Source organism: Mus caroli, chromosome 4 (assembly GCF_900094665.2).
Source record: "Mus caroli chromosome 4, CAROLI_EIJ_v1.1, whole genome shotgun sequence".
NCBI classification, from domain to species: domain Eukaryota; kingdom Metazoa; phylum Chordata; class Mammalia; order Rodentia; family Muridae; genus Mus; species Mus caroli.
This window is the reverse complement of record NC_034573.1, coordinates 132,847,337-132,865,351: the sequence shown is the minus strand read 5'-3', so window position 1 is coordinate 132,865,351 and position 18,015 is coordinate 132,847,337. Positions and strand designations below refer to the sequence as shown.

Genomic DNA, 18,015 nt, shown 5'->3' with positions numbered 1-18,015 from the left:
GAACTCAGAAATCCGCCTGCCTCTGCCTCCCGAGTGCTGGGATTGCCCGGCTCTCCAGCGAGTCTTAATGGAAACCCACAGTGACTATGGATTTGGGCTTTAAAGTTAAACTAGTGTTCAAAGTCAGATACGCCACTTTTCTAAGCCTCAGTTTTCTAGAAGTGTGTGTGTGTGTGTGTGTGTGTGTGTCTGTCTGTCTGTCAGTCTGTAGGGGCTACCTCTCAGGGAGGATAGGTAGGCTACAGCTGAGGAAAGGGAAGAAGGTTCTCATTGATTATTCTAAGTGGCTAGCCGTACACACACACTCATAATTCTGGCTAATATTTATTGGTGTTATTCTGTTTATTGGTGCCATAGGATATTATCAGGTCAGTACTTTTCCCCTTTTGGCAGAAAAAACTTATTCATTTTTCTAAATATCTAGCTTCTGTATTAAAACATTTTAAAATGGGAATCGCATATATAGAAGTGAGAAATGTCTGTTAAGTTTATTGATATTTTTAGCTAATTAGAAGTACAGGAGGCTATTTTCTGGGGGCAATTTGAAACTTATATTTTTAGAAAGTATGTTGGAGGATTTGTTGGGAAAAGGATATAAGTCATAGCAAAGAAAGTATCTGCGCTTCTGAAGCAAGCGCACTGGTAGCTCGGCCTTCCCCAGAGGTGATACAGCTATAGATGCTCTCTTGGGCTCTCTGACTCCAAGCCAGCCAGGGGACAGCCAATGATGATTGGAGTTGTTGGAACTGAAATATATATATTTAAATATTGAAACTGAGGCGGTTTTGAGTTTGGGTGGCTTGTTTTTCTTTGTTTTTTTTTTTTGCTTTGTTTTGGCGCCTAACATTTTGTTTCTGTTTTTGAGACAAGGTATTTCTGTTCTATGTTTCTGTTTGTCTGGAACTTGATATGTAGAACAGTCTGGTCTTGAACTCACAGTGATACTCCTGCCTCTTGTCACCCAGTGCTGGGATTAAAGGCATGCTCCACCAAGCCTGGCACACATGTAATGAGAGTTACAGGTGCTTCAGGCCCGGCAGTGGTGACACATGCCTTTAATCCCAGCACTTGAAGAGACAGGTGGATCTCTGAGTTTGGGGCCAATTTGGTATACATGGTGAATTCTGGGCTATACAAAGAAACCCTTGTCTTGAAAAACAAACAAAAATTAAAAATGCTTCATTGCTGTAAGAAAATTAGTCTTTAGTTTTCAGTTTGATTTGGAAATGATTCTAAAAGCTACATCCTGGTTTTCCTTGTTGATACCAGTATCCTTATTCCTTACACAAACATTTAATACTAATCTTATTTAAGACTCTGATGAATTCCAGCTCAGTTTTGAGACATAAGTCTCTATTTCTGTCAACTCTGAGATATTGTGATCTTTGCTGTTCAGTGGCCTGATACATAGTGGTCAGCTATTGCTCCTTGGAAAGTCCCACTTGAAGTGAGGGCTAACAGTGAGCTGGCACTCTCTATAGAATGTCCAACCTGCTCAGGTTGCTGGAGGGATACAGGAGGGAGGCAGCATCTGATGGGTCAAATGGCCTTCATGGAGTGTGGCAAAATTATCCTTTTAGGGTTGTAGTGTATTGCTGGTAGCCTTTGATTTAGTAACAGCTGTGTTCTGCTGCCAGTTCTGTGGGAGCACTGTTAGAGAGCAGTGCAGTGCTGGGGACTTACATATTTTGAAAGTGGATACAGGTGGCTGGAGCAGACCAGACCCTGGTTGGCAGGATGCTAGTGTTTCATTACTAGGCTCAGCCAGTGATACAGCAGCTCCAGACCTGTCCCCTTCTGCTTTGTGCACTTCAGGTTCAGTAGAGCAATGCAAAGCAAAACAAAAAACACTGCTGGTTTTCTTCCTTTTGCTATGACCCTTCTGCTGTTTGCCTTGCAGAACACTGAGTCTGTGGCAGCCACTGAGACTCTGGCTGAGGTACCTGAACACGTGCTTCGAGGACTTCCAGAGGAAGTAAGACTTTTACCATCTGCGGTCGACAAGACTCGGATTGGTGAGTACTCTTGTTGTAGGAGTTGGGCAGCAAAGAGTAGGCTGCTTTCTGGGGGAGCAAGGATCATGCTAGGTAGGCATTATGCCAAAAAAGGGAAAGCTTGACCCTCACTTAAAAGATTAAGTGGTGTGTGTGCACTTTCTACATAAGAATCCAGGGTAGACATGGGTTATAGAAAGCAAACCAGCTTCCTCTTGCATATTCGATCCTAGGTTTTGTGTTCCAGTGTGCCTTCCTCTGCATCTCCACGGGCCTCATCCTACACAGTGGGTGGTTTCCTCTGATTTCACTGAGCCTTGAGACACATTTATCTCCTTACTTTTCAGTTGACTTTACATCTGTTCCTGTTACTGACAGTCTGCCTTTACCCATTGCCCTACCATTTCCACTTAAGGACCTTTTGTGGGTATTTGAATGAACGGAACGATATAAGCTGGCTAGACTTTCTTGTTGAGTATAAAAGCTTGTTTGTGTTTGATTTTTGTGTCTGTGATGTAAGTTTTAGATGCAACACTAAGAGTAAGTTGTAAAGCTCTTGTAAGAACACACTCCTGAATAGATCATGCTTCTATCCTTTTGTCATTTAGATTTTCTTCTGGTGAGTGTTAGTGTAAATCTGACTTGCATGTCTTCTCATTCTCATTGGAACTTTGCTTACTGAGCACTGGGGATATTACATTGTTTTGTCTGAACAGAAACGGCTGTCTCACAGTTTAACTGGTTGTTAGTGTTTATAGATGCAATTCCTAGCTGACTTTTGGTGGGAGTGGAGTGTGTATGTCCCAGCCACACGCAGCAGGACTAGCCTCTGCCTCCTGTTCTGTACAGAATGTGTTGTTCTTGACTGCAGGGATCCTGAGGTTCTACTGACTGCATCTTCATTGGTTTGCTGTCCTTTCTGGTAGGTTTTATGACAGGTAAATAGGAGATGCCATAGGTTAGCATGTATGCTGACTCTGAAACTCTGCAAGACAAGATGTCTCATGAACGATGTTTTACAGAGCTAATGAGTGGAAACGATGTTTCCACTGTAATTAGGCAAATCAACTTCAGAAGTATTTATTTATAAGACCCAAGTCTAACCCTGATTATAAGAGAACTGTAAGAGTGGCTTTGTTTAGTAAGGGCAGCTTGAGGTTTGTACAGAGATAGAATGAAGAGTTTGAATGATTTATAGCTTTATTCCATTCATATTTTCTCTTATGTTAACTTTCAAGTGTTTATGATTGTACTACATATGGTCTATTTTACATATGAAAGTTAATATAAGCTTTTAAAAAGTTGTAATCAGTGCAGATTCTTTACAGATATTGAGAAGATATCAAGGGCATACAGAAGGAAACTCCGAATCTCCGGAGGACTTTAGTTGATTTGATTGAACTTAATTCAGTTACTTTGCTGTTAAGCAACCTAGCTTTTTAATTGTTTTGTAAAACTGAATGACATTAATGCTCTCGATATTTAAAATAACCACGTTACATTATAAAAATACTGTTTTTATTTTCTAGGTGTCTGGGCCACTAAACCAATTTTAAAAGGGAAAAAGTTTGGGCCATTTGTTGGTGATAAGAAGAAGAGATCCCAGGTTAGGAATAATGTGTACATGTGGGAGGTAAGAAAGAGAGTTTCAAGAGCCCACTCCCTGTTTTCACAGGATCTGACGGGTTAAAGTTAAAACAGTAATTTCAATGTGTTCTTTAAAGGTTGTTCGTTAAAGAGAAAATGACTTTTCTGGGTAGACTGTTGTTTGCATGTGTGTGTAGTGTGAAGCTGCCCCATTGTCTTTGATGGTAAATGGCACATCTGTGTTTTGTATTTTTTGTTCAGGGCATTTTGCCTTGTACCTGAGACCTTGACTTCCTCTGTCATTTATAAATGACACAGATACACCATAAAACATACTCCAAAGGCTGCAAAGAATAGTCTTAGATTCGTCTCTGCATGTCAGAAAGCAGTTTCTATGTCCCTGGAATATTCAGAGGTAGACATATATAGCACATGGCACATTTACATAGAACTTTTTATTTTACGAAGGATTTTCTTCTACTTCATATATCTTCAACAATCCTGGAGGACAAAGCAGGGCAGTGGCAGGCAGCCTTTTATAGAAGCTTTCAGTGATGCAGGGGCAATCTTTGCTCTACATCCAGGCCTGAGGAGGGCAGATGTAGTCAGAGCCACACACATCTCCTGGAAACAGTGGGACAGTTACACATATTCTCCCAGATTGCCGGGGCCGGATTCTGCTTCTACACCAGTTCTCTGACTTAACTTGTGCCGTTAAGCCTTCCATTAAAGAGTGGGAAGCACCTCAGGGGATGGCTCCTTTACAAGTTCCGTTTGAATGAGAAGTAATCACATCTGTTTCACACTTATTGACATAGAGAAGCCTGACAGTGAAATGTGTAGGCAGATACCTCCCAAGAGTCTCAGGGCATTGGGAGGGGCAATTCTTAAGGCTATAAAGGTTATAGCTTGGTCTGACAGTTTCATCATTTGTATTTCTTTCTTATGAGTTAGTTGTTTGCGATAGTATCTGACTGCAAACCCTGGGAGCTTTGGGAAACAAGAATTTACCTCAAGGATCAGGACTGTTTGGAAGTGAAAGAGCTTTGTAATTGTAAAAAAATGGCTTGGTCACAAAAAGTCTTCATTACTAAAGATAATACCTTTATTTTAGTATTATTAAAAATGTATTGCTTGTACAATATTGCTCTCAAATAAAGCACCTTATTAACTTAAAAAGTTTCGCAGAAGAAGCTAAAAGGTAAGCTTGACTTGGTTAGTAATCTAAGTGAGGAATGTCGGGGAATTACATGTTTATTTACAGTCTATGAGTACAGTGCCGAGTAGAGCAGATGCCACCATTGCCTAAGGGAATGCAGTGGCACCTTGTAACCAGTGTAGCAGTGTAATATTGGACATGCTGTGTAAACCATCACTCAAGTCTTAAAACAATTATCATCTGCATTCAAATTCATGTACAGTGTGCTCACAATTGTGATTTGCAACCGAGAACTACTAGGAACTGATTTTCCTCTACACATAACGTCCTAGTTAAGATTCTTTGCATATATAGGCTTCAGTTTGGAATTCCTTGTGAAAATATCACTTCTTTGTAGTCAGGTTCAAGTTTACATCTTGCTCTTGTGAAGACTGACTTTCCTTACAAGAAAGAAAGTCAGAAGCTCACTTAGGTCACATCTGAGAGGGCTTTTTATTTTTAAGAAGTGTTAAAATAGGATATAGGTGGCATAGGTGTATATATATGCATATGGCAAAGTATCAGGAATAATAACAATAATGGGCATATTTGTCATAAATAAATTGAAAAATTAACTTATTGGTCTTATCCCCAGACTTGTATCAGAAATTCTCTTCCTAATATCATAGAGTTTATCATCAGAACTGCATCTTGGTGATTGTCCTTCCATCAAAGTCCCTTAAGACCTGCTTAAAATACATTAGCAATGGAATCTTACGTCCCAGCTCATAGACCATTGTGTGCTCACCTAAGACAAGGTGTTCAGTTGCCTTTCTTGAGCCCTTGACTGTCTGACTCCTTAAGTTCTCCAAGGTTTCCTTTTTTTTTTTTAAGATTTTATTCATTTATTTTATGTATATGAGTACACTGTAGCTGTATAGATGGTTGTGAGCCTTCGTGTGGGAATTGAATTTCAGACCTCTGCTTGCTCCAGTCAGCCTCGCTCCCTCAGGCCCAAAAATCTGTTTATTACTTATTTAGATAAGTACTGTTGCTGTTTTCAGACACACCAGAAGGGAGCGTCAGATCTCATTATGGGTGGTTGTGAGCCACCATGTGGTTGCTGGGATTTGAACTCGGGACCTTTGGAAGAGCAATTAGTGCTCTTACCTGCTGAGCCATCTTGCCAGGCTCCAAGGTTTCACTGAAAGCATTCACATTCCTCTTAATCCAGATGAAGATGAAGGATGCTCAGGGCGAGTGCATGGAGGAGGTGCTCTAGAGAGAGGACAGCATGCTTTGATCTGCTTTCAGCAGGACTGTGGGGACCTGACATGCTGGACTGTCTGTAACACTTTTTTTGACCATCCTGGTGTGTTGAGCAATAACAGAATTTTGAAACCATCCCCGATACAAAGTTCTCCCCTCCTTTTGAAAGTCAGAGTCTTGCTTTGTAGCCTAGGTTGACTTTGAACTGGTATCCTTTTACTTCTATCTCCCATGTGCTAGAATTTTGAGCACGGGTTACTGTATGCCTGGAGCTGATAAAAAGCCTTTCAAGTTTTGGGCTCATGTGGTTGCTAAAAACAGATTTTTTTAAAAAAGAATTTTCTGAGCAAGATTTATTCTAATAACCCTTTAAGGATAGATTGCTTTATTTTGCTTTTATTGCTTTGAAACAGAGCCTTGGTTGTAAATTAGCCACAAATTCAAACTCCTCCTGCCTTAGCCTCCTGAGTGCTGATAATATAGGCACATACCACTCTTCAAGCTCCTAATTAGATTTTGTTTTAGAACAGTGTTAGGCTCAGAGAAAAATTGATTGGATACTTCTGTTTCAGTTTGTTTTGTTCTGCTATGATAAGGTACCAGATCCTGTGCAACATACAGAAGCTCATCATGAAGGCTGAGAGGTCCAAGAACAAAGAGCGCTATGTATCTGATGAGCACTTCTTAATCTATTACAGATGAAGGCAGAGCCTGAGAGGAAAGCTATAGCCATTTATAACCTGCAGCCAGAGCTGCTACAACCTCAACGCCCCATTACACCCTGTGTCTCTACACAGTACACACATTTGGAAGCCATTTCTACCCAGTTGACCTGAATACTCACAGGTTTTTCATCCATCAATATCTCTAGTATTCAGTACACAACCCCTTTTTCAGTGCAGGGATTCATGACGTGTGTACCTGGTCCAGTTATAAGTCTTAAAATTTTAAACAGTGCTAGCAAGGTGCCTCACTAGGTGAAGATCCTGCCACCCAACTTGATGACCTAAATTCCATTGCTGCACCCACATGGTGGAAGAAGACCCCCCCCTTACAATGTAATTAGAAAACTATGTACTTCCCATAAACTGTATGAGAGTATATAAAAAGCTCACCAAGAGGTAAAGTTCACTTAAACTCCTCGCACCCAGCATTGATGAACATTCTTCTAACTCTACAGTAAGAGTTTGCTAAGCTAGTGAGGAATTGCCTTGGTCAGAATCTCATGTAGATTCTGTCTTTTCTCTGCCTTGTGCCGCTCCTGTCTTGCCTCTTCAATACTAGTACCCATTCCCACACCACTTGTAGGAGTGGAACATGCTTTTTCCTACCCATGTCCCAGGAGCCGTGTCTGTCTGTGTCAGGTGCTTTGTGTTTGCCTTCTTTTTTGTTTGTTTGTTTGTTTGTTTGTTTTTTTTTGTTTTTGTTTTTTGGCTGCTCATAACTCGTTTGTCTGTCTGCCATCCATATTTACCTTCTGTTGAACATTTAAATGGCTTTAATCTTTTGCTGAGTATGTATAGTTCTTCCAAGAATAACCTCACTATACATGCAATATTCTGACTTGTCTGATATTTTCTTTAAGATACATTCCTAGAAGTGTAAATGTTAAATCAAAAGTTATGTAAACTTCTGTACATTTTTTGTCAGTTTTGCCCAAAAGCACTTAGAAAGACTTACAAGACCAACAAGAGCATATTTTTTCTAGGCCTTTGAAACTTAATATTGCTTATCTTTTTAATAGCCTTTAAAAAATCTATTCTTTTATGTGAATGGTTACTGACTGCTTGTATTACATTTTGATCATCTTGGCAATAAATTCTAGAGGACAGAGGGAAGAGCTAGAACTCTTATCAATTGAAATTGATACAGAAATGATCACTGCATAGTGAGAAGTTCTTAATACAGGTTTTGTTTTGTTTTGTTTTGTTTTGTTTTGTTTTCAGGAGCAAACCCCCGTTTTTTATAAGTTAGCATTGTGAATAAATGTTAGTGTGTGAGCTCGACAGCTAGTGCTGGCTGTGTCCTTGTAGTTGGATGTCATTTGGAAGCTGCCAGTTGGTTCTGCAGAGCCTGGTTTCATGAGGTGCTCATTATGCTTGCTGCTGATGTCCAGCTGTCAGACAGAGTGTCTCTAGATCCAACTTGCGCACTGTGTTTTAAAGCTCCCAAACTAAGGAGCATCTTTATATTTTTAAACACTGTGGCACATGAAGATACCATGAAATTCAAATTTCAGTTAATGAGGAAAGTTTATTTATTGGTACACAGCCACATCCGTTTGTCTGTTTTCTGTGGAGTTGAACAGTGGCAGCGTTCTGTATGGTCAGTAAGGCCAACGGTACCTTTAATAAGTGTCAGCGTTTTGCTTGCATGTGTGCCTGAGCAACATGTGTGTACAGTGCCTGCAGAGGCCAGGAGAGGGAGTCAGATCTCCTGGAACCGGAGTTACAGACATTTGTGAGCTGCTGTGTGGGTGCTAGGAATTGAACCTGGGTCCTCTGGAAGAGCTTTTTAACTCCTGGGCCATATTTCCTGTCTTCTCCCCCCCCCCCCCAAATACTTTCACATTATTCTATGGAAAGTTTACTGTGTCTTGGCAGTGTGGGGAACAAGCCAGAGGAGTGAATGTGGAGGTGTCTGGTGTTCTGGTTTACCCAGTGGGGTACAGCAGTATGCAGAACTTGGTACTTCAACTGTAGGATGATTGTCATAGTAACAGCAGAGCCAAATATCTGCTGTTTCAAGAGTTTTATAATAGTTGAGGGTATTGAAGTAGAGACGATTAAATAATTTCTCAAACAATTTAACTACTTTGACTTAGGCTAGCATTCTTAGTATGGTGCATTTTTCCCCCTTGGGAGTTTATTTACTCATCCATTTAATGTCTCTTCATTAGGCCTTTTCTGTGTGTTTTGCAGCATTGATCTTGGCATAGCAACATGTGCTTCTAGCCTGGCTCTATCTCATGGAGGTTGTTGGTCTGGAGTACGAGACTCATCCAGATGATAAGTTTGGATTCCTAGTAGCTCCTTGGGGACTTCAAGCTGCTATACCGGAGTCAAACCAGACTAAGCCTCTGGGTTGCCACCAGTAATCTTCCTGTAGCAAAGATCATAGAGTATTTTGTAATGTACACCCTTGTGTATTGTCATCACTATGACAGGATGCCAAAGACGGGTTATCTGAAATTTTAAAGGTTTGTTTTGTTTGGCGCACGGTTTGATGAGTAACCATCCACAATTGGGCAGTCCTGCAGGCTGGGCCTCTGGTAACAGGGGTGTCTCCTGGCAGGAGCACGTGCAGGAGCCAAAGTTCTCTCTCTCAGACTGGAGCAGTAGCAGAGGGAAAGGTAGGGTCCTACAGTTCCTTCTGAGGTGTCAATGGCCTAAGGGCCTTCCTTCTACCAGGCCCACATCCTGAAGGTCCATTATTCCTCAATAGCACCTGCTAGACTATATATGGCTCTTTGGTTCTCACCCAGACCTTAGTACCCTCTTGCAAATCTTCGCAGGAGACATAGACCTGCATACCAGGGAAGGTTGCAGGAAACATAGACCTGCACACCAGGGGAGGTCGCAGGAAACATAGACCTGCACACCAGTGGAGGTTGCATGCCAAGTGGGCATGTGTACTGCATTTTGAATTTAGATTATTTTAGAACTATTTTAAAATGACTGCATTATTCATAGAATTAAAACTAAGTTGTGGGACATTTATGCTATGCTTGAAGAATTACTGCCTCATCTGTTCAGTGAGAAAGAGGTCATAAATTTCAGACTACTTGCAGAGTTCATGTTCTTTCAAATGAAGGCATGACCAGCTATGAGTTTGTTGGCAGCATCTCAGAGGAAGAGTTGAACAAGCATGAATGTTCCTGTGTCCTGGCTTTTCTGGTTTTGTTTTTTTTGTTTTGTTTTGTTTTGTTTTTATCTGCATCCTAGAACTTTGCAAAGATGTTTGCTGAACCTTAGTTCTAACACATATGCTGGATGGAGTAGGTGTTAAGGGACAGTGAAGTTTACAAAGCAGTTTTCACCTACATGGCTGGTTCACGTGTGTCCATTTTCCGACATCTCTGTAAATCATGCCAGAAAGAGACCACTGAACTGTGTCCTCAGCAGTCCAGACCTGGATTGGACCAATAGAGTATCTTAGAAAGCATGTTGCTAAGTCACATTTGAGAGAATGTAGTTGTTACTTATTTTCATGCCCAGGGAACATTTGTAGATCAAGCATGTGACCTTCAGTTCCTCATATGGTGGCGGGAGGTGGGATGGGAAACCAAGCCTAAAGAAAGACTACGATTTTACAGCTTCAGTTTTCTGCTTGTGTTTTTCTATATTGCTTCTATGAAGTGCTTTTTAGAGTGCTTGTATATAGTGAGAAAAGCTGTTTGGAAAGTTGAAGATGAAACTGTTTTTAGGCATTCCTATCCTAATACAAGCTTGTTCTTCTCCATCTAGGTGTACTACCCAAATTTGGGGTGGATGTGCATTGATGCCACTGATCCAGAGAAGGGCAACTGGCTCCGCTATGTGAACTGGGCTTGCTCAGGAGAAGAACAGAATTTATTTCCACTGGAAATCAACAGAGCCATTTACTATAAAACCTTAAAGGTAACAGTGTTAGTGTTAGTCTACTCCTGGCTACTTTGTAAGCCTTCTCTAAATGCAGTCTAATTGTAACTGAAAAGAACAACTTCCCAGACCTAGAATGGATTGTGTTTGCAGTGGTTCATCCACACACCTAAAACTCTATATTAAATACATGGTTCATGAGGCCTTGCATATATTGGAGAACTAGAGCAAGAAGACTGTGTTGAGTAATTACAGACTGCATCTTTCTTCATACTATTGATTATCTGTGACATCTGCTCCCCCCCTCTTCCTCTGACACAGATGCACTAGGAACTGACTGGCAGGTTTAGCCCACCGTGAGTCGCTGTTACGTGGTACCATGGTAGTGCCTGTAACAGAAAGCACACTCGCAGTGTTCAGAGTGCGTAAGCCTTGGATTAGCTTTTCCTTTCCGTTGATTATATTCAGGATAGAATTTGGGATTTACTTCTTCCTGTCAAAATATTTCTTGGGAAAATTGATTGCAGAGATGAAGAGGACCATCCTCAGAGCTGGTGATGAAGGTACCCAGCGCATTTTGGACCTTGCTACTAGGATGCTCTTCATGTTAGCATGTTTCTGTGGTGAGCAAGATTCTGGCTCCCTCTTTGGTTTTTACTGGTCATATTTCAGTAGCAGACAGATCTACATTCCATGTATGGAATGTTCTAGAATGGAATCTTGGGGCTGGAAAGATAGATGATGGTAGCCTCTTTTGGAATAGATATCTCTGTCCAAATTGCTGTGACAAACAAATAGTTCTTCATTCACTTGGTTCCTCTATCTATGTTACAAGTCAGGGACAAGTCTATAGATTTTTTTTTCTTTCTTTCTTTTTTTTTTTTTTTAAATCTTCACAGAGTTGAGAACTCTTGAGCATTTCGGGCAGTGTCCTGAGTTCATGGTATATGTAGTAGCATAAGGCCTTCTGCAAGTTGAGTTAGTGTGTAGCTGTTCAATGTTCTTCAATTGTATTTTCCTAACTTTGCCTCTGTGACATGTTTATACCTAAACCTGGCTTCTAGCCTCTGCAGAATTTGGATCCCCCCCCCCCCCATGTTCATACTTAGGCTGCCCAAAACTTGTTTTCCATTTCTTTTTGCTGAATTGTAGCTATAGGCTGTTCTAGTAGACCCGCTGCCTGGTTTCAAAGAGCACTAAGGATTCATTTTGTTTATCAAATACATCTCAAGCAGGAAATACAACTGGTTCTGTTGGCAAGGTAGAATCCTGGTAGAGACAACGTGGCTGTGAGATAGGCAGTGTAAGCTAGGGATGGAGACAGCTGTGTAAAGTAAGCTAAGGATGGAGGTAGCTGCATAGGTCAAGTGTTCCTTATTTGCACTGCTTAGTATCAAAGTGTTTTGGATTTTAAACATCTGCATATACTTAGTTTTTTAGTCTGGGACCCACCTGTAAATATGGAATTGACTTATATCTCAGGTACATCTGAGACAAGTGGACATACTGGAACTTTATGCAGGGGCTCTATTGTCCTGATTTTGATTGTGGGGGTTATGTCACCACATATAACTGAAAATTTGGAGCATTTCCAGCTTCAGAGTTTTGTATTGGGATATTTAACATAAAAAAAAAAATTAATTCATACAGTTGCTATAAAAAGCAGACAGTATGCTGTGGTCGGTGTAGGGTGTTAATAACTATTTCACGTGTGAGCTAATGAGCAGTACTGGTAGAGCATAGCTGATCTTTGTACACCTGAAGGCCTAACCTTTGGCGGTTGTTCTGGTATGTTTGAGACCTTTTGGATCCCTCAGCTGTGATCTGCTGTGTTCTCCAGGATTCAGCATTCCTGAGGCAGGCTTTGTAAATGAATTACAAGGAATGGCTCTGAACTCTTCTTTGGTTTACTGCAAGAGATCTTGAAAATGCTAAGGAGTACAAAATAAAAATACTGTTTTTCTTTTTGTCAGAGAGTGTCTGTTAGCATGTAGCTCCATAGTATAGCAACATCTCAGTCACTGACAATACTGAAAGCTGCTCCGTACAGAACACACTAGGCTCCCCTTCAGTATTTCACCAGTCTACCAACACTTAAGTGGTTATTTTATTTGATTTGCAGTACATACAGGTTCTAGGTTGTGTTTTTCAATGAAGACTAACTTGTGTGGACATAAGTATTCTTCTGTATGAGGATTTGTGTTTATTTCTGCCCTCTCCATCTTTGGTGTCAAGGCTCAAACCCAGGGCTTCACCCCTATCTCTGTGAGCTGTTTAAGTCATCTCTGTGTGAAGTAAAGCTATTTCTGGTGATGCCCCAAGAGCAATGAAAAGGAAGCCAGGAGCTAGGTACAGGGCTCTTGTTCTTAGAGGCCTGGGTGTCTCCTGCTTGCTTCTGGCCAGTGTTCTGACTGTGCTGTGATGGAAACCATGGTATACATTTGTCCTCATTCCCCTTTACTTTTTTTTTTTTTTTTGGTTTTTCGAGACAGGGTTTCTCTGTGTAGCCCTGGCTGTCCTGGAACTCATTTTGTAGACCAGGCTGGCCTCGAACTCAGAAATCCGCCTGCCTCTGCCTTCCGAGTGCTGGGATTAAAGGCTCCCCTTTACTTTTAAACTTTGCTTGTATTTTATATTTTCTAGGGTCCTAATCATGTCAGATAATGTTTAATAATACTATCTATTACATATGGCATAAGAAAAGATCTGAACTAAAATTTATATGATCTAAAAACAGTTTAATTTTGGAAGGCAAACAAATCAGATTAGCTCATCAGAGTGCCAAAAGGTGTTTCTGATGGCCGTTTTAGCTCATTAATAGATTTTCAAAGTAGGGATTTTGGTTAAGTTTAGCTGATTCAAAAAAGGATATGAGACATTGGTTCAAAAACAGTAAAGTGGTAGAGTTTAGCTATTTTTGGAGGAACAAAGTAAACAGTGTCTGGTTCTTTTATTTTTTCATTTCTTTTTATAGATTTATTTATTTTATATATGTGAATACACTGTTGCAGTCTTCAGACACACTGGAAGAGGGCATCAGGTCCCATTACAGATGGTTGTGAGCCACCATGTGGTTGCTGGGAATTGAACTCAGGTCCTCTGGAAGAACAGTTACTGCTCTTAACCACTGAGCCATCTCTCCAGCCCTGGTTCTTTTATTTTAAACAGCTTGAATACTTTGAAATAATGAGAGTTCTGTAGACAGTGAAACAAAGTCTTAGAGTTTTTCTGCTGTGAACAGACACCATGACCAAGGCAACACATACAGGGATATTTAACTGGGGCTGGCTTACAGGTTCAGATGTTCAGTCCATTATCATCAAGGCAGGAACATGGCAGCATCCAGGCAGGCATGGTGCAGGCAGAGCTGAGAGTTCTCCATCTTCATCTGAAGGCTGCTAGCAGAATACTGGCTTCCAGGCAGGTAGGGTGAGAGAGTCTTATAGCCCACACCCTAGTGACAGACCTAATTCACAAGGCCACACCTTCTAATAGTGCCACTCCCTAGGCTGAGCATATAAAAACCATCACATTCCACTCCCTGGCCCCCATAGGCTTGTTCAAACACATGAGTCTAAGAGGGCCAAAGCTAAACACAGCACAATGCAAAATACATTTAGTCCAACTTCAAAAGTCTCCATAGTCTATAGCAGTCTCAACAATGTTAAAAGTTCAAAGTTCAAAGTCTCTTCTGAGATTTGTCCAATCACTTAACTGTCATCCCTAAAGCAAGACAGGAAACCAGCTGGGCAAACTTCAAACTTTGTATCTTCAAGGCTGATGTCAAAGAGGTCTTCAGATTTCCCACTCCTTTTTTACTTTTGTTGACTGCAACAAACTTCTTTCTCCTGGGCTGGTTCCACTCCCTGTTAGCAGCTTTCTTCAGCAGATAGCCCACAACCCTGGCATCTCCAAAATCTTTGGGTCTCCAAGGCAACTTAAGTGTTACATCTTGTTTCAGTGTCTGGGATCCACATATGATCTTCTGTGCCTTCTCCAAAGGGCTAGCATCACTTCTCCAGCACTGCCCTCTGTCGCACTCTAAGCTCAGGTTGATCCACTCCACTGCTGCTGCTGTTCTTGGTGATCATCCCATGGTGCTGAGACCTCCAATATGCTGGGGTCTTCTGCTGCAGCTAGGCTTCACCAATAGCCGCTCATAGGCTTTCTTCATGATTCCAAGCCTCAACTCCTTGCATGACCCCCTTTAGTCCTGGGCCATTAACTGCTACTGAAGCTGTACCTTCACCATGGCCTTCCCTGGCCTCTCACAGTACCTAGCCTCAGCTGCTCTTCATGACCCCTTCATGCCTTCAAAACCAGTACCCCTTGGGTGACTCTTACACATTATCAAGTACAGCTGTACCATGAGAAACAACCTTGACTATCTCTAGAACATAGCTTCTTTTTTTTTTAAGAATTTATTATATATGTAAGTACACTGTAGTTGTCTTCAGACACTCCAGAAGAGGGAGTCAGATCTCATTATGGATGGTTGTGAGCCACCATGTGGTTGCTGGGAATTGAACTCAGGACCTTCAGAAGAGCAGTCAGTGCTCTTAACCTCTGAGCCATCTCTCCAGCCCCGAACATAGCTTCTTTGAGCTCTCAGAAATAGTTCCCAGAAGATTTCCCAGAAGACAGAGATGCTGCTCGCTTGCTCGCTCTCTCTCTCTCTCTCTTGTTTTTTTTGTTTTGTTTTTTTGTTTTTGTTTTTGTTTTTTTGAGACAGGGTTTTTCTGTGTAGTCCTGGCTGTCCTGGAACTCTCTGTAGACCAGGCTGGCCTCGATTCTGAAATCCACCTGCCTCTGCTTCCCAAGTGCTGGGATTAAAGGCGTGTAGCCGCCATTGACTGGTGCTGGTCTCTTCTTAATCACCACTAATTTCTTAGCTGCAGCTAACCAGCTTCAATTGTCCCAGTATTCCTTTCCATTCTGGACTCTCAAGCCAGAGCCATGTGTCCAAAGCTGCCAAGTTCTGCTGCTTGCAGGGGTTGGAACATGGCCCCCTTGTTCTATTACATTATCACCAGCTTTCTGTTTTCCAACTCCTTTACTACCTAAGCTTGGCTGTCCTGGAACTTGCTTTGTACATGACTTTGAACTTGGAGATCTTCATGCCTGTCTCCTAAACACTGGGATTAAAGTTGTAGTCCACCAAACCTGGATTTAAGTTTTTTTTTTTTTTGTTTTTTTTTCTCATATAGAACTTGCTCTGTTCAGTCTATTCTTGAACTCAGAGATCTGTTTGTCTTTGCCTCCTGGTGTTGAAGGTTTGTACTACCATGCCTGAACCTAAATTTAGCTGGATGGGATCTTGCCCCAAGGAAGGCTGCTAGCAGAATACTGGCTTCCAGGCAGCTAGGATGAGAGAGGGTCTTAAAGCTCACATACACAGTGACACACCTACTCCAATAGGGCCACACTTTCTAATAATGCCACTCCATGGACCAAGCATATACAAACCATCACACTGTCTAAACTGAACATTTCTGTTTGAATTTCTGCTTTAAAACAAAAATAAGGACTGAGTGTTGTTTACACACTTTTAATGCCAGTGCTTGGGAGGTAGAGCACAGGTGGATCTCTTGAGTTCAAAGCTGGCCTGGTCTACTAGAGTTCCCAGGCTAGTCCAGGTTACATAGTGAGTGAGACCCTGTCTCAAAAAGCCAAAACAAACAGCAAACAAAAACTCCAGGACCAAACTCTTCCATAGCCCCAGTATGCTGCACACGAGGAAGCCAGCACCTAGGTAGTATTCTATCAGCTGATCCGTCCACTCAGTCACATCCTAGAGACAGAGCTCGGGCTCTCATTTGTCTCCTAGACTTGGGCAGTTACTTTGGTCTTTGATAACTTTTCAGTTCTGAGGAGACTCAGTTTGGCCTTCCTTTTGATTAGATCCCACTTAGGCCTCTGGGCATCCCAGACGGGATCTGTCCTCTGCGTGGTCTCAGGAGGCAGGTGCTGTCCCTCTGACTCATGGTAAAGACTCTTCCTCCATCTGTGACTGATGGCTGCTTATGGGGAGAGGGCTTTGACAGGAAGCAAATGTTCTGATACTTCTCACACTCTCACCTAACGACAGTAGGTCCACTGGGGAGCCTTGTCTGGATCAATCTGCGGTGATGATTGCAATATGGGTTTATTTTAATTGCCTCATTCCCACTCATTCTACACTAAGCAAAAACATTTCCTTTTGTGTGTCTCTTCCTGTGATCATCGGTGTCAGCATGTGGGTTTAGATGGGCTTTTACTTGAACTTTCTGAACAGATGGGTTCCTGACAATGAAAGACAACTATTAGCTACCTTCCCAGTTCTGTTTAGGCCTCACTTTTCTACTCAAAATATTTCTTCAGGATGTTGCAGGTGTGGTTATATGATGGTGTGACTGTGAAGAATTTAATGTTTTAGGAGCATAATTAATGAAGGTATTCTTAGGATTTCTGTAACTAGAAGTTGCACTATACACTCTTGATGTGTTTTCAGAGGCCTGTGCTGCTTTGATGATGTGCATCGAGAATGCTAGCTTAGGCTCTGAGCTCAGAGCTTTAAAATACTTAACATAGTGGTTGTGTGCATGGATAAAGGTGCACTGCGTTCCTGCTTAACTTGTGCTTGGAATCAAAAACGTATGCTGCTAGCTCTCATGCCATTTGCTTAGTAGCACTTTACATTTCTCATTCACTGAAATTTCATGGGCAAAATGGTCTCATGTTTTCTCTTTTGCTTTGTTGGCATGAGGCTTGGAACTAGCTGTAAGAATCGGTTGATGGCGGGTGTGTGTGTGTGTGTGTGTGTGTGTGTGTGTGTGTGTGGTGGCACACGTCTTTAATCCCAGCACTTGGGAGGCAGAGGCAGGCGGATTTCTGAGTTCAAGGCCAGTCTGGTCTACAGAGTGAGTTCCAGGACAGCCAAGGCTACACAGAGAAACCCTACCTCGAAGAAAAAAAAAAAAGAATCTGTTGATGGAGATGGAGGCTGAGCACTAGGCCCAGATCAGCCGGTGCACGCACTCCTGCGAGCATCTGTGACAAGCTGCCAGGTTGTCCTGCTTGTCCCGAGTGCCCAGCCGGCCAAGGAATTTTCTGCTAGCCCTGGCCGCGGCTCCGCCTTCTGCCCGGCCTACGTCGTAGGGTCCGCCTCCTTCCCCGGCGCGCGCCCTGGCCCCGCCTCCCTCCGCGCGTGCCCGCGGCGGCGGCGCCCTCCCGACAGCTGTTTGCGGTCGGCGCGCCGCTCTTGCCCGCTGCCGTGCCGCCCCCGCCAACAACCGCGTTTCTGATTGGTCTGCCCCTTGTCTCTTCTCTTTGGTAGCCAATCGCGCCTGGCGAGGAGCTCCTGGTCTGGTACAATGGGGAAGACAACCCCGAGATAGCAGCTGCGATTGAGGAAGAGCGAGCCAGCGCCCGGAGCAAGCGGAGCTCCCCGAAGAGCCGGAGAGGTAGG

The 18,015-nt window shown here is 42.4% G+C and overlaps 1 protein-coding gene across 6 annotated transcripts in view; it reads left to right on the top strand.

The window, feature by feature from the left end:
* Prdm2 (PR/SET domain 2) overlaps nucleotides 1–18,015 on the top strand; it is a 101,197-nt gene that overhangs the window by 28,997 nt on the left and 54,185 nt on the right. For 5 of the 6 annotated variants that reach the window (XM_021161466.1, XM_021161469.2, XM_029476797.1 and 2 more), the window contains 4 exons: nucleotides 1,901–2,015; nucleotides 3,524–3,627; nucleotides 10,455–10,607; nucleotides 17,884–18,010. In XM_021161466.1, coding sequence (XP_021017125.1) covers nucleotides 1,901–2,015; nucleotides 3,524–3,627; nucleotides 10,455–10,607; nucleotides 17,884–18,010 — 499 coding nt within the window. Of the gene's footprint in view, nucleotides 1–1,900; nucleotides 2,016–2,865; nucleotides 2,917–3,523; nucleotides 3,628–10,454; nucleotides 10,608–17,883; nucleotides 18,011–18,015 lie in introns of all 6 variants that reach the window. The other variant, XM_029476799.1, reaches the window with a different exon arrangement.